Here is a 13,233-nt window from a genome sequence, read left to right as displayed (position 1 = left end):
CCCTCCTCTTTGGAATGTATACCCTTATGTTTCTTTTAGTTCCTTAATTGTTTCTAATGTAAGTTCCTTTGAGTCTTAATGCAATGCCTTGATAGTTAAAAAAAAAGAGTTGAAAATACAATTTTAACTGAAATTGCAATTTCAAAAATGCAATTAAGCATTACTACCAATCACTAAAATATTTGATTGCCACAATTAACATTCCTTACAAATGCTTGCAATTATAGGCCAAGTTTGGGAAGACTAAATAAGTGTACTTTTTGACTTTTTATGAAATATGGGTTGGATTTGGGTTGGATTTGAAGTGATGTGTTAGAGAGGTGATGTAACTTAAATAAGATGATGTGACTTAAATAGGATAGTGACTTTTTGACTTTTTAGATTTTTTGGAGGATGCCAACACACTAAAATATTAGATTATCACAATCAATAGTCCTCACTAGGGCTGCGCAGCAGATCCACCGACTCGCCAAATTCGCCTGACCCGACCCAACACCTAACGGATGAATGCGTGACATGTGACGGGCGGACGCAGGTCTAGAATTCAGGATTTTTCGAGGTCGGGTTGGGTGGTGGGTAACCCGTCATTATATCAACAAAACCCGACCCGACCATGATTTATTTTTCTTTTTTCCGCCTTAGCCCATTTTGCCCTAACCCCAAGTCTCATTTCAGACAGACACACTCTGTCTTCGCTCGCTCTGTCTCTCTCTGGCCCCCAAAACCCCCCCGACGATCTACTACACTGAACAACGGCGATCGACTACATTGAACGGCGATCGGCTATCGGCTACACTGAACGACGATCTACCAAACGGCGATCAGCTATCGGCTATTGGCTACACTTTTTTCGTCGTCGTCCTCTGGTCTACACTAAACAGCCGACCGACGATCTACTACACTGAACAGAGAATGATCTACACTGAACGAACTGAGGTATTGTCTGCTCTTTTTCTTCTTTCCTCTTCTTCTCTTCTCCTGTTCTGTTTTGCTCTTCTTCTTTCCTCTTCTTCTCTTCTCCTCTTCTGTTTTTCTCTTCTTCTTTCCTCTTATTCTCTTCTCTTGTCTCTCCACACTCTCGTCTGTTTATGGTTTTATGTGTTTGTTTATTTGTTTTGTTTTTTATTTTTTTCAAGTTGGCTCATGTTTTGGGGTGGGTTGTTTAAATTTGGTAGAATTGGGTTTTCTTGTTTCTACTACTAATACTTGGGATGCTAATTGGGTTTTTAATTAGCATTTTAATGTGTGTCTTGAGAATATATCTTAAACGTAAAATGTAAGAGGCAGATAGTAAAGAATGAATATAGTTCAGTACATTGTTCTGGAATGAACAAACAATGAACAAAAATTCACTTTGTTCTGTAAATGAATCTAGGAACTGATATGCTAATGTTGAGCAATTTGGTGTTTGTAAATTGATTTGAGCAATTTGGTTTATAAACTGATTTAGGAACTGCTTTGGAAATGAATGATTTAGGAACTGCTTCGGAAATGAATGATTTAGGAACTGAAAATAAAAAGATTCACATCAGTTGACAGATTCATACAGAATCTGTGTATTGAGTCCAGTTATTAGTCCTTCATGTATTGATTCATGGTTTATTTTCTTTCAACCTTTTTTTTTTAAAACTGTTTTTAGTCCTTCATACAGTGCTTCCATACAAAATCTGTGTATTGAGTCCAGTTATTAGTCCTTCATGTATTGATTCATGGTTTATTTTCTTTCAACCTTTTTTATTGAAACTATTTTTTGTCCTTCATACAGTGCTTCCATACAAAATTTGTGTATTGAGTCCAGTTATTAGCCCTTCAGTGAATATAACTGAATATTGGTTGCCCAGGTTGTCAGTGCATAACACTTCATAGACATTTGGTTATGCAATGAATAACACTTCATAGACATTTGAATCATTAACACTTCGTAGACATTTTGTGACAATCACTGAATATTGGTTGCATTTGCCCAGGTTATTTTTGCACACCTGAATGATGCCCAGGTTTTTTTTTTTTTTTTAGAAAGTGCATAATTGAATTATGTTAAAAATTTATAAATTTTTAAACCGCCAAACCGATTTGTATCTATCTGCCAAACCGATTTGTATCCATCTGCCAATCCGCTCAATCTGCATCCGCTGGATTGGTGGACGGATGCGGATTGATTTTCTTCAATTTGCCAATCTGGCGGACGGATGGCGGTTTGGAGGTTCCGTGGCCACAATCGATCCGCGCCCACCCCTAATGCTTGGAATTAGGGGTGATTAGACATTTGGATGACCTGATAGATCCACCGGCTCTAGTCGGTGAGCGAATGCTTGGATCGGGTGGCGGATAATCAACCCCTAAACCGTGCATGCCTGAATCACCCATATGCCTTTTATGATTATTATTTTTAGTGATTTAGTTCTCTCTTCTATATTCTCCATCAACAATGGAGAGAGAAACAACCAAACCCTACCTTTCTCGTCTTTTGTCTCTCTACATCAGCTCGATTGGCGGTGGTGACTGTACAACGGCGAAACCCAAAACCCCAAAACCCCAAACCCCTAAACCCCAAACCCCAAAATCCAAACCCCAAACCCAAAACCCAAAACCCAAAACCCCAAACCCTAAACCTGTACTTGAAAATGATGTCCCATATAGGGTGACCCAACGCCCAGTAGAGATATGCTAAACATAATATGAGCAATAACTAAGACATTAACATTTGATAAATGTTTATTTCACATAAATCAATTCATAGCCCATTTCAACTACATGACAAATGTGCCCATGTGTCATTCCATTCTCCATTTCTTATCTAATTTCTCAATTCATAACCCTGGCTTAGAACCTACAATGATAGTTTACTTGGCATGAACTCAGAAGGATGATAGAGCAGTTATATGAATATTAGAGATCTAGTCCAAAGAAACACACAGGCATATTTGGCATGAACCTGATCCATCCCCCAAAAAGACGGTCATATTTGGCATGAACTTGAATATTAGAAATCTTGCCCAAAAAAACATATACAGTAATGAACTATAAGTTGGAAAAATGCTCAAAGTTTGTAAAGTCCAAACCGTCAAACCGATCGCTTTCATCCACCAATCCATGGCCCGCTCAATCTGCATTCGCCAACTTAGCGGATGGATGCAAATTGATTTTTTTTCAATCCGCCTACTTTTGGATAGATGGCGAATGGATGTCACCCAACCCAACCCAACCCAACCCAAACCGTGAGCACCACTACTTGCAATTATAGACACGTCACATTTGAGGTCTGTAACATGTTTTATCAATTTTTTTTTCTTTTTTACTATTTTGTGTATTCTCTGCTGCTTTCACCTCTCAGTTGATTTGTCAAACTCGTTTATTTTGGATATATATTTATATATTTAATATTATATTTATTTATTTATATGGGTTGGGGGCAGCAATATTGCTACCCTGCTATATTTCTTTGTTTCTCTCTATGTATATACTAATGGATACCACTTTTCCAATCTAAAAAACAAATGAATGCAGACACTACTACCACTTTCTTATTTTTGTGTTTGGTTGGTTTTCAAAATCTATTTTCAAAATTAGATTGATAAAAAAAAAAGCAACGTAAAACTCAAATATTTTTTTACATCAAATGCATTGACCGTTGCACCGACAGATTATAAACCTGAATTAGGTACCCAAACCTGAATTGTTTTGCTAGGTATGTTTTTATTTATACAGGGGAGAGAGAGAGAGAAGAGTGGAGAGGGTGTGGTGTGATGGGGGATTCAAAGCCTAGAAGAAGTGTGAGATGTCCATACTGTGCAGGTCCTCTCGCAAAGGAGATGGTAACCACTGAGGCTGAGCTAAGCTTTTACGCTCCTCTTTCTTTCTATTATTATAATTATAATTATTTTGTGAAATCTGGTGCATCTTCTATTTAACTGCAGGAAGCAAGTGACTGGACTCTTCCTCCCCTCATTAGGGATAGCTTTTCTATGGTAATTATTTTCTTAACCCATCTTATATTTCATTACTTGCCATTGCTTGCACTTGATGCATCATGTGCATATCATCACCTACTTAAATCAATTTTTGAATTCTAAATCAAACCAAAGTAAAAGTAACAAATAGTGAACCTGTCTTTAGATTCACTTAAATTTCCAAGTGAATGGGAATTTGGACCAAAATCTTCAATTTATCCTTTTTTCTATTCCACCTCCGGAGAATTCTTCGTCGTAGAAATTGTTTCAATATGTATGAATATAGAGTTTGTGTTAATCGTGAGATTTTTGCAACATGGTTGAGGAACATTGGAAATTCTAAGGGAGTTATCTGTTGAAGGTGGAGTTTTGGAGTGAATTGAGGATTTTATATATTTACCCATTTAGGAAAGTGTATGTCTCTCAATATGTGCCATGTTTTTTTTTGTTGGAAACAAAAAAAGTGTTACACAACTCCAATAAAGTGTTCACACCAAATTGGGTATTCACTTTGCAATTTAATAATAATAATTTAGATAATATAGTATAGATGATAAAGGCGCGCACACACACACATATGGGCTAATGTTTGTTTGTGTGTGTGTGTGGAGAAAATTCTATATTTGCTTAATTTAGTGCAATTTTCTTGAACTTTGCATATTTAATTAGTTTGTTGGGTTATTGAGATGTGATTTGATAATATTTCACTAAATATTCTTCAAAATTTTACTTTTGTTCGTCTTATGTTACAATCCTAAAGTTATTCTAAGTCAGTTAACAATGAGGTTGGCCATGTGAGTATATGCTCTCAGACATCCTCTTATTGCAAGTTGGTTTTCAAGGGTGAGTTTTACCTAAGGGTTTGTATCATTCGGTATTAGAACTAGTCACCATGTGGAGTATGAGATTAGACACAACCTATGTGAGTACGGGATTGAATGGCCATTGCTTTATGGTCTGTGCTGCGGAGGGAGTAACGTATGGGCCAGATTAAAACATCTTATTATTGTGTGTAGGTATAGTACTATTGTGTTGAATATTGAAAAGTGAGTAAGTCTATAAAAGGGAAAGGAAAATGGCTACTGTTAATTAAGTGTCAATAGAGTGGGCTGTCATGTATGTCAGTTGTGGAGTGTGGTGGTGTGTTACGATCCTAACTATTTTATCCCTTTATTTTGCCTTCATGTTTACTTTCTTCTTTCTTTTGTTATGTCTTTACTATTCCTTTTCATGTAGATTGGTTCTGCCGTTGGTTGTACAACAAGTGCATTCTATGGATTCAACCATGGTATGTCATTTTATCCTTATTTTCTACTCGTGTTCCTCAACTTTTCAGTCTGTTCTATGACCTTGAAATAGTTATGTCATTCCTTCAGCTTTTAGTTCATAGTAATATGTTATTAGTTGTGCATGAGTTACAGCATATTTCATTGGGTTCCTTATATTGGTACTCTATATGTTATTTGATGTAGGTATTGTTGTCATTGTATGACTTATGGTCCCAGTTATTTTGTTGTAAACCAATGGTTTCAAAATGGTTTAACTTAGTAAAAGCATGAAATTTAAGATCTTAAAAGATTAGTATGTCAATGCACGTTGACTTTTGTGTGTGTGCGTGCAAGCGTGCGTGCGTGTGATGTTATTACCACAAAAAGAGATATTACAATTACTTTCATTACACCTCCCCAGTGGGTACACATCTTCGGGGAGATACGCACATGCCTAGCCTAAAACGTGCAAGTACCCTTATAGTCAAATAGAATAGGCAAAGCACACAAATACACATCGGAGCCATAAGCACCCACTGGTGATATAGTTAATGCTTGTTGGCAGTTGAATTAGCTATACAAATTGTGGAACTAACACCTAGTTTGCTTTCAAAGAAGACAATGTACTTTTTTGTTAGATTTGACTTCTTCATTCTTGTATTCATTACTTTTCTTAAAGTTCAAACCTTGAACTTCGTCTCGATTTTTCCAGGAACAAAGATGCATTTGCTAAAGTATTATAGTTGCATTTATATATATATTTTTTGTATCATATCTTATGCTTCTAGGTTTAAATTAGAATGAAGTAGGCACTAAAACAATTTTTTTATTACAACACTTAGTACAAGAAAAAGTGTAGCGTTCAATGTTGTAAACTGATGGTATTTTAATGTGGCATGACACAATAATAGAAAGTTTTGCATTAACCATAATCTACTTGTGGCTTTGATACTTCAGTAAACAAATGGTATTCTAATGATATAATTCCTGTTCCATTGTTCCTGCTAATCTTCTTTTTCTTCTCTTTTTTTCCTCTTTGCATAATATAGCACTCTGAAATTACTTTCCTGAGCAATACCATATGTTGATTTTCTCAATCACTGAAATTGTTATTGTTAGTGATAAACTTTTGACAAAGAGTACATACACTTTTTTTACAATTGGCTTCTTTCCCTCCATGTATTTTGTTATTTATTTTATTGAATTACCTCTACAGTGATGCCAATCGTTCAGAGGTGGGTTAAAGGACCTATCTGGTTGCATTTCCTCATCGGTGTAAGTGTCAACTTCCGTTTCGATTCCCCATTTGCTTGAGCTTTGATTTTTACTTGCAATTTTAGTTCCTTGTATAGCTTAAGCATGTCATTCAATTTGTATAGAAGAATTTATTGTGTGGTTAGAATTTGTAAAGATGCCGCATCTACAATCTTGCTCTAGGTAGCACGGAAGCTCTTAGCATTCCATATTAGTGTCCAATTCAGTTTGGATGCTAGCACCTAAAGGGCAAGCGTCGACATGTGTTTGACACACTTACGGTTGTCCATATCGTGTCGTATTCATAACCCATGTTATTTATGCTTGTCAGATATTGTTGTAACAGAGACCTAAAGACACGTGTCACACGATTTGGTTTGATACACTAAACAACCGATTTGTATCTAAGGGTGAATCGACAATAAGCATAAATTGCATCGTAATTGTATGATTCATGATACGTATTACACGATTTAGTTTGATACACCAATACCAATCAATTGGTTCAACTTTATCCACGTGTTTCTACTTGCACAAGAAATATTTGGGAGGCATCAAGCAAGAGGTTATAAAAAGTGGTGATTTGAGTAGTTTGGACCATTTTAGATGAGTATTTGGATTACTTGAGTTGTAAAATTTTACTATTGGCGTTTGCCTCTTCGATGAATTGAAGAGTTCTTTTTTTTTTCTTCTCATTTTTTTGAAAGGTCTCTTTTTAACACGAGTTTCAATTCTAGCATTTGTGTTTTGCACCAAAACTGAAGTCTATATATACCCTATATAAAAAAGAAACCAACTATATTCTATTAAATTTATCTCACTATTGTGATTTGAAATTTTGAATTTTTTATCTTTCTTTTTTGACGGACCATGGATTCTTGTCTCCATTGATTCATAACAGCACATGCATTTATGGATTGTCATTAATTGTAATGCATAATAAAAAAATGAAATATAGGATCATAGATTATATTGATCCTTGAACCTACATCACTTAGAGGCAAGCATGTTATTGCCTATTGCATCATGTGATCATCATTCAAAACAAACTTTTCATTGATTTATGTCTAAAATTTTCATATTTATAATATATCTTTAATATCTAATTGTTTAAATATTTTTTAATGTATTTTAGAAATTATAACCAAATAATTATGATTCGTGATTCGGAAAAATGTAATTTTGATTCATGATTCAATTCTTGATTTGACAACTGTGTTGGGATATTGTCTCTTCACCAACATGTCAGTACTTGTGGTGTTGAGCTTATTAAATGTTCTTTTATAATTGATTTTATTTCTTCATTTTTGTTTTGGGTGTGGGTCTTCCTTTTTTTTCAAAAATATTTTAGATTATATCTTTCTCCTCAAGAGTTTTAAGATTTCTCATGATCTCTATCCTCTTCCACGAAGTCCAACATTGTCTACCCCAATTGCAAGATTGCTTGTTTCGGGTGATGCTTCCCCCACCTCCTCCTTCACTACCCCAAAATTTCTGACACTGGCTTAATAGTATGTTTCATTTATCTACTTGCCCAATTACCACATATTCTACTCTATGATCTAGGTAAGCCTATCTTGGCAATGCTATCATAACATATCTTCAAATATTTAAATATCTTGTCCAGTATGCACCTCTGGGTGAAGTGAAGTAATATAAGAAATGATGCAAGGTAGATTAACTGTGTTGCACACTTTTAGAAACATAGGAAGTTGAGCTCAATAAAATTCATTAGGTTAAAAATCTTATGTTATTCGCATTGTGTGGCAATGCTTGATGAAGTCATACATGGAACTAATAGTTTTGTTATTTTATTTTTTATTATTTATTTATTTATTTATTTTTTCCGTCTTCATAAAAACATCTAGTCTTAATGGTTATATCCATAACCCTCTCTCTCATAAGTGTGGGTTTTTGTAATGTGTGAGAGATGGCATTGGGTACAGACACGGGGACTGTGGATTCATATTTTGTACCTTTTTTTGTTGGTGACTTTGTTGCCGTTTCTTTCACTGGGTGCAGGCTCCACCTGTGATAGTCTTCTCATCAGCTTGTGCAGGGTTGACAGGTTAGAGTTTTCTCCATAAAAAATTATTTTCAGATGTATTTCTATTCGGTTTTATGAATTGTTTTATTACCTTTATTAATGTTGTTAGAGAAACTAAAACTACATAGAAATGAATTCCTCATAGATGAAATATACATTCATAATCTAGCACAGGTTTTATATGAATCTTTTATCAGTTTGTGGTACATTTTATGTATTATGTAGAGTATCTTGTCCTGTATATTTTAGAATTGCCACATTATAAACTAATAACCCAGGATAACACATCTTAAGAGTAAGATAGATGAATGTAAATTTATGTATTGTCCCACAAATGCGTTGTGAACATGCCAAAATTGGGTTTTTATAGAGAAGTGGTTATCGCTTTTGTTTCCCCCTATCACTATTGGAGTGTGGTACATGGAGATATTATGGTAGTTTCTGGCATTTTCATGAATTAGGAGTGTTTGAGAAGATTTTGAAGGCCTCTTTCATTGTTGTAGTGCTCATGAACGTGGGTGCGTGGGACATTTAGGATTATAGACCTATCAACCTTGTGGGTAGTCTATATAAACTTGTGGCCATAGTTTTGTTTTGGCTATTTGGATGAGGAAGGTCATTGGGAAGTTTAGTCTCAAAAATGCTTTTTTCTTTTGAGAACTCATGTTGGTGTCTCATTTGGTATTTGAGAACAACATATATATATTTTTTTTTGGTGTGGACAAGGGGGAGAAGTTGAGATATGATGTGTCCTTATATTTTGCGGAGCTGTTTGGGTATGCATTAACTTGGCCTGGAGTGAGCTTATCATTGTCCGATTCTCATTTTGGGGGTATAAGATAGGTTCTCATTTTGGTCACGGTAGGCTGTGTCTGGGAGGGAAGAGCATACCTAAATCATGTAGTTTGCTCTGGGGCATTATTGGAAAACTAGGTGGAATTTATTTTTGCAGATACTGTGAAGTTATGTCTGTGTTGAGAACTACAATTTTCTGATCCCCAATGTTGGTCCATCATGGATATTGAGAAATAGTGAGTTATGGCTCTCCGCTGCAGATAGGGATGCTTTTTGGACATGCGATTTTGTGTGTATATATAGAATATGATTGTTTCATTATGTGAAGCATCTGTCTTTATTTTTTTTGATAAATAAATTTCATTTTGTAAAGTTGATTTAAACCTAATGTGTTTGTGCATGGGATAGGCATTTTGCAGGTGGTGCTGTTCCAGCACTTGCCTAACTTGCATCTTCATCTTATCATTCAGCATTCTCGTCTCCGTCATTGCCATCTCCAACCTCACTGGATGATTAGATTCACAAATCCAGAAATTCCTCTCCTCAATAATTCTCTCTATAGTTGAATAAGTAGCAGAGCACTCTGGTGATGTCCATTGTGGACCACGGGCCTGAGCCATTCTCTATGCTTTGTGGGTAGCCTCACAAGAAGCTTGTGCAATAAAATGCATGGCTGTGCTCCTTAGGCCCTCTAATATGTTCCAGCTACAGGCATTGGTTCTTATGTATTATGTATGTAGCAGAGCTAGCGATGGTTCTCTATATGTAAGAATCATATAGAGGATAAATAAACCATGCCCCTATAGAGACGAGAATGTTTTATTTAGGGTTTAGGTTTTAGGGTTTCGGGTTTAGGGTTTAGGGTTTAGGGGTTTAATTAAATTAGGGTTTAGGGATTAGGGTTTAAGGGGTTTGGGGTTTCGGTTTGCGGTTGGGGTTTGGGGTTGTAGGGTTTAGGGTTTGGGTTTTTAGGGTTAGGGGTTTGGGTTTTGGGTTTTGGGGTTAGGGGTTAGGGGTTAGGGTTGAGGGGCTAGGGTTTAGGATTTAGGGGTTAGGGTTTAGGGGGTTTGGGGTTTAGGGATTTAGGGCCTAGGGTTTTAGGGTTAAGGGTTTTTAGGATTTTTAGGGTTTAGGGTTTTTAGGGTTCTTAGGATATAGGGTTTTGAGGGTTTTGAGGATTGAGGGTTTTTAGGGTTTAGGGTGTTTGGGCATGGTTCTTATGTATTATGTATGTAGCAGAGCTAGGGATGGTTCTCTATATGTAAGAACCATATAGAGGATAAATAAACCATGCCCCTATAGAGACGAGAATGTTTTATTTAGGGTTTAGGGGGTTTGGGGTTTAATTAAATTAGGGTTTAGGGTTTAAGGGGTTTGGGTTGGGGGTTGGGGGTTGGGGGTTTCGGTTTGGGGTTTGGGGTTTGGAGTTTTGGGTTTAGGGTTTTTGGGTTTTCGGTTTACGGTTTAGGATTAGGGGTTTAGGGGTTAGGGATTTAGGGGTTTTAGGGCTTTAGGGTTTAGAGGTTAAGGGTTTTAGGGTTTTTAGGATTTAGGGTTTTTAGGACTGAGGGTTTTTAGGATTTAGGGCTTTTTGGGTTTAGGGTTAGGGTTTAGGGTTTTAGGGTTTAGGGTTTACGATTTAGGGTTTAGGGTTTGCGGTTTGGAGTTTTGAGTTTCGGTTTTAGGGTTTTGGCTTTGGGGTTTTGGTTTGGGGTTGGGGGTTGGGGTTGTAGGGTTATAGGGTTTAGGGTTTAGGGTTAGGGGTTTTTGTGGGTTAGGGTTAGGGTTTAGGGTTTTGGGGTTTGGGGTTTGGGGTTTGGCGTTGGGGGGGTTTAGGGGTTTAGGGGTCTAGGGTTTTAGGGTTTTGAGGGTTTAGAGTTTAGAGTTTAAGGGTTTTAAGGGTATAGGGTTTTGAGGGTTTTTAGGATTTAGGGTTTTTAGGGTTTAGGGTGTTTAGGTTTAGGGTTTAGGGTTTGGGGTTTAGGGTTTACGGTTTGGGGTTTGGGGTTTGCGGTTTAGGGTTTCGAGTTTAGGGTTTAGGGTTTTGGCTTTAGGGGTTCAGGGTTTTGGGTTTAGGATTTTGGGGTTTTGGGGTTTTGGACTTAGGGTTTGGGGATTTAGGGTTGGGGTTTATGGTTTTGGGTTTAGGGTTAGGGGTTTAGGATTTAGGGGTTAGTGTTTGGGGTTTATGGTTTTGGGTTTTGGGTTAGGAGTTTAGGGGTTAGGTTTTGGGGTTTATGGTTTTGGGTTTAGGGTTTAGGGTTTAAGGTCTAGGGTCTAGGGTCTAGGGTCTAGGGTCTAGGGTTAGGGGTTGAGGGTTTGGGGGTTTTGGGTTTTTGGTCTAGGGTCTAGGGTTAGGGGTTAGGGGTTAGGGGTTAGTGTTTAGGGTTAGGGTTTTGGGTTTTAAGGTCTAGGGTCTAGGGATTCGTGATTAGGGTTTAGGGTTTAGGGGTTTAGTGTTTAGGATTTAGGGTTAGGGTTTAGAGTTTAGGGTTTAGGGTTTAGAATTAGGGGTGTAGGGGGTTAGGGTTTGGGGTTTAGGCGTTGCTTTTTGATGCTTCGATGTTGGCACTTCCTATCATTGTGAAGCAGAATTCACCAAGTGTTGGATTGTTCACCCACCAATAGGGAACGTGAGCTGGGTTTAGACCGTCGTGAGACAGGTTAGTTTTATCCTTCTGATGACAGTGTCGCAATAGTAATTCAACCTAGTACGAGGGAAATCGTTGATTTGCACAATTGGTCATCGCGCTTGGTTGAAAAACCAGTGGCGCGAAGCTACAGTGCGCTGGATTATGACTGAACGCCTCTAAGTCAGAATCCAGGCTAGAAGCGATGCATGCACCTGCCGCTCGCTTGCCGACCCGCAGTAGGGGCCGTCTGGCCCTCGAAAGGCACGTGTCGTTTGTGAAGCCCGCGTGGCGGACGAGCTGCGCGGGCCGCCTTGAAGTACAATTCCCATCTCGAGCAGTGGGTTGCCCAGCATGCCACGACAATGACCTGCATGCCATGCCACCGCCTTGCCCAGCATGCCATGCCACTGCCTTGGCCAGCATGCCTTGCCAAAGCGTTGCCAAGCATGTCAGGGGAAGGCCTTGGCCAGCTTGTCATGCCACTGCCTTGTCCAGCGTGCCAAGCAGCTGCGTGGGCCAGCGTGTCATGCCACGGCCTTGGCCCGCATGCCTTGCCACAGCGTTGCCCAGTATGTCATGCCATGGCGTTGCCTGGAGTGCCATGCCTTAACCTTGGCCAGCATGTCATGCCACCGCCACGGTCAACATGTCATGCCACTGCTTTGGCCGGCATGCCATGCCTTAGCTTGGGCCAGCATGCCATGCCACCGCCTCGACCAGTATGCTATACTAAAGCGTTCGCCAACATGCCATGGCGGGCACGCCCATACCACGGCCGTGGCCGGCATGCCAAGCCATGGCGTTGCCCAGCATGCCAAGGCCTCGGCGGGCATGCCATGCCATGCCACGGCCTCGGCTGGCATGCCATGCCACGCCACGCCACGCCACGCCCTCGGCCCGCATGCCTTGCCTCAGCGTTGCGCAGTATGCCATGTCACGGTGTTGCCCGGAGTGCCATGCCTTAGCCTTGGCCAGCATGTCATGCCACTGCCACGGCCAGCATGCCATGCCACTGCCTTGGTCGGCCTGCCATGCCTTAGCCTCGGCCAGCATGCCATGCCACCGCCTCGGCCAGCATGCCATGCCAAAGCGTCGGCCAGCATGCCATGCCAAAGCGTTGGCCAGCATGCCAAGGCGGGCATGCCCATGCCACGGTCGTGGCCGGCATGCCAAGCCACGGCAGGTATGCCATGCCACGGCCTCGGCCCGCATGCCACGCCTCTGCCTCGGCCCGCATGCCATGCCACAGCCTCGGCCAACATGCCATGCTATGCCCTCGGCCTGCA

The 13,233-nt window shown here is 39.4% G+C and overlaps 1 protein-coding gene across 4 annotated transcripts in view; it reads left to right on the top strand.

Moving 5' to 3' along the window:
• The first annotated feature begins 658 nt into the window (after nt 1-658).
• The window catches only part of LOC114261553 (uncharacterized), an 89,197-nt gene continuing 76,622 nt past the window's right edge, over nt 659-13,233 (top strand). For 3 of the 4 annotated variants that reach the window (XM_082912629.1, XM_082912628.1, XM_082912626.1), the window contains exons 1-6: nt 659-936; nt 3,709-3,815; nt 3,918-3,968; nt 5,187-5,238; nt 6,435-6,493; nt 8,495-8,540. In XM_082912629.1, the coding sequence (XP_082768755.1) occupies nt 3,747-3,815; nt 3,918-3,968; nt 5,187-5,238; nt 6,435-6,493; nt 8,495-8,540 (277 nt within the window). In that variant the 5' untranslated portion in view covers nt 659-936; nt 3,709-3,746. Of the gene's footprint in view, nt 937-3,688; nt 3,816-3,917; nt 3,969-5,186; nt 5,239-6,434; nt 6,494-8,494; nt 8,541-13,233 lie in introns of all 4 variants that reach the window. The other variant, XM_082912627.1, reaches the window with a different exon arrangement.

This window comes from Camellia sinensis, unplaced genomic scaffold (genome assembly GCF_055761805.1).
Source record: "Camellia sinensis isolate YWXY unplaced genomic scaffold, ASM5576180v1 Unanchor4, whole genome shotgun sequence".
Lineage (NCBI taxonomy): Eukaryota > Viridiplantae > Streptophyta > Magnoliopsida > Ericales > Theaceae > Camellia > Camellia sinensis.
Note: the sequence above shows the minus strand (reverse complement) of the source record. Positions and strands in the feature narration are given on the sequence as shown.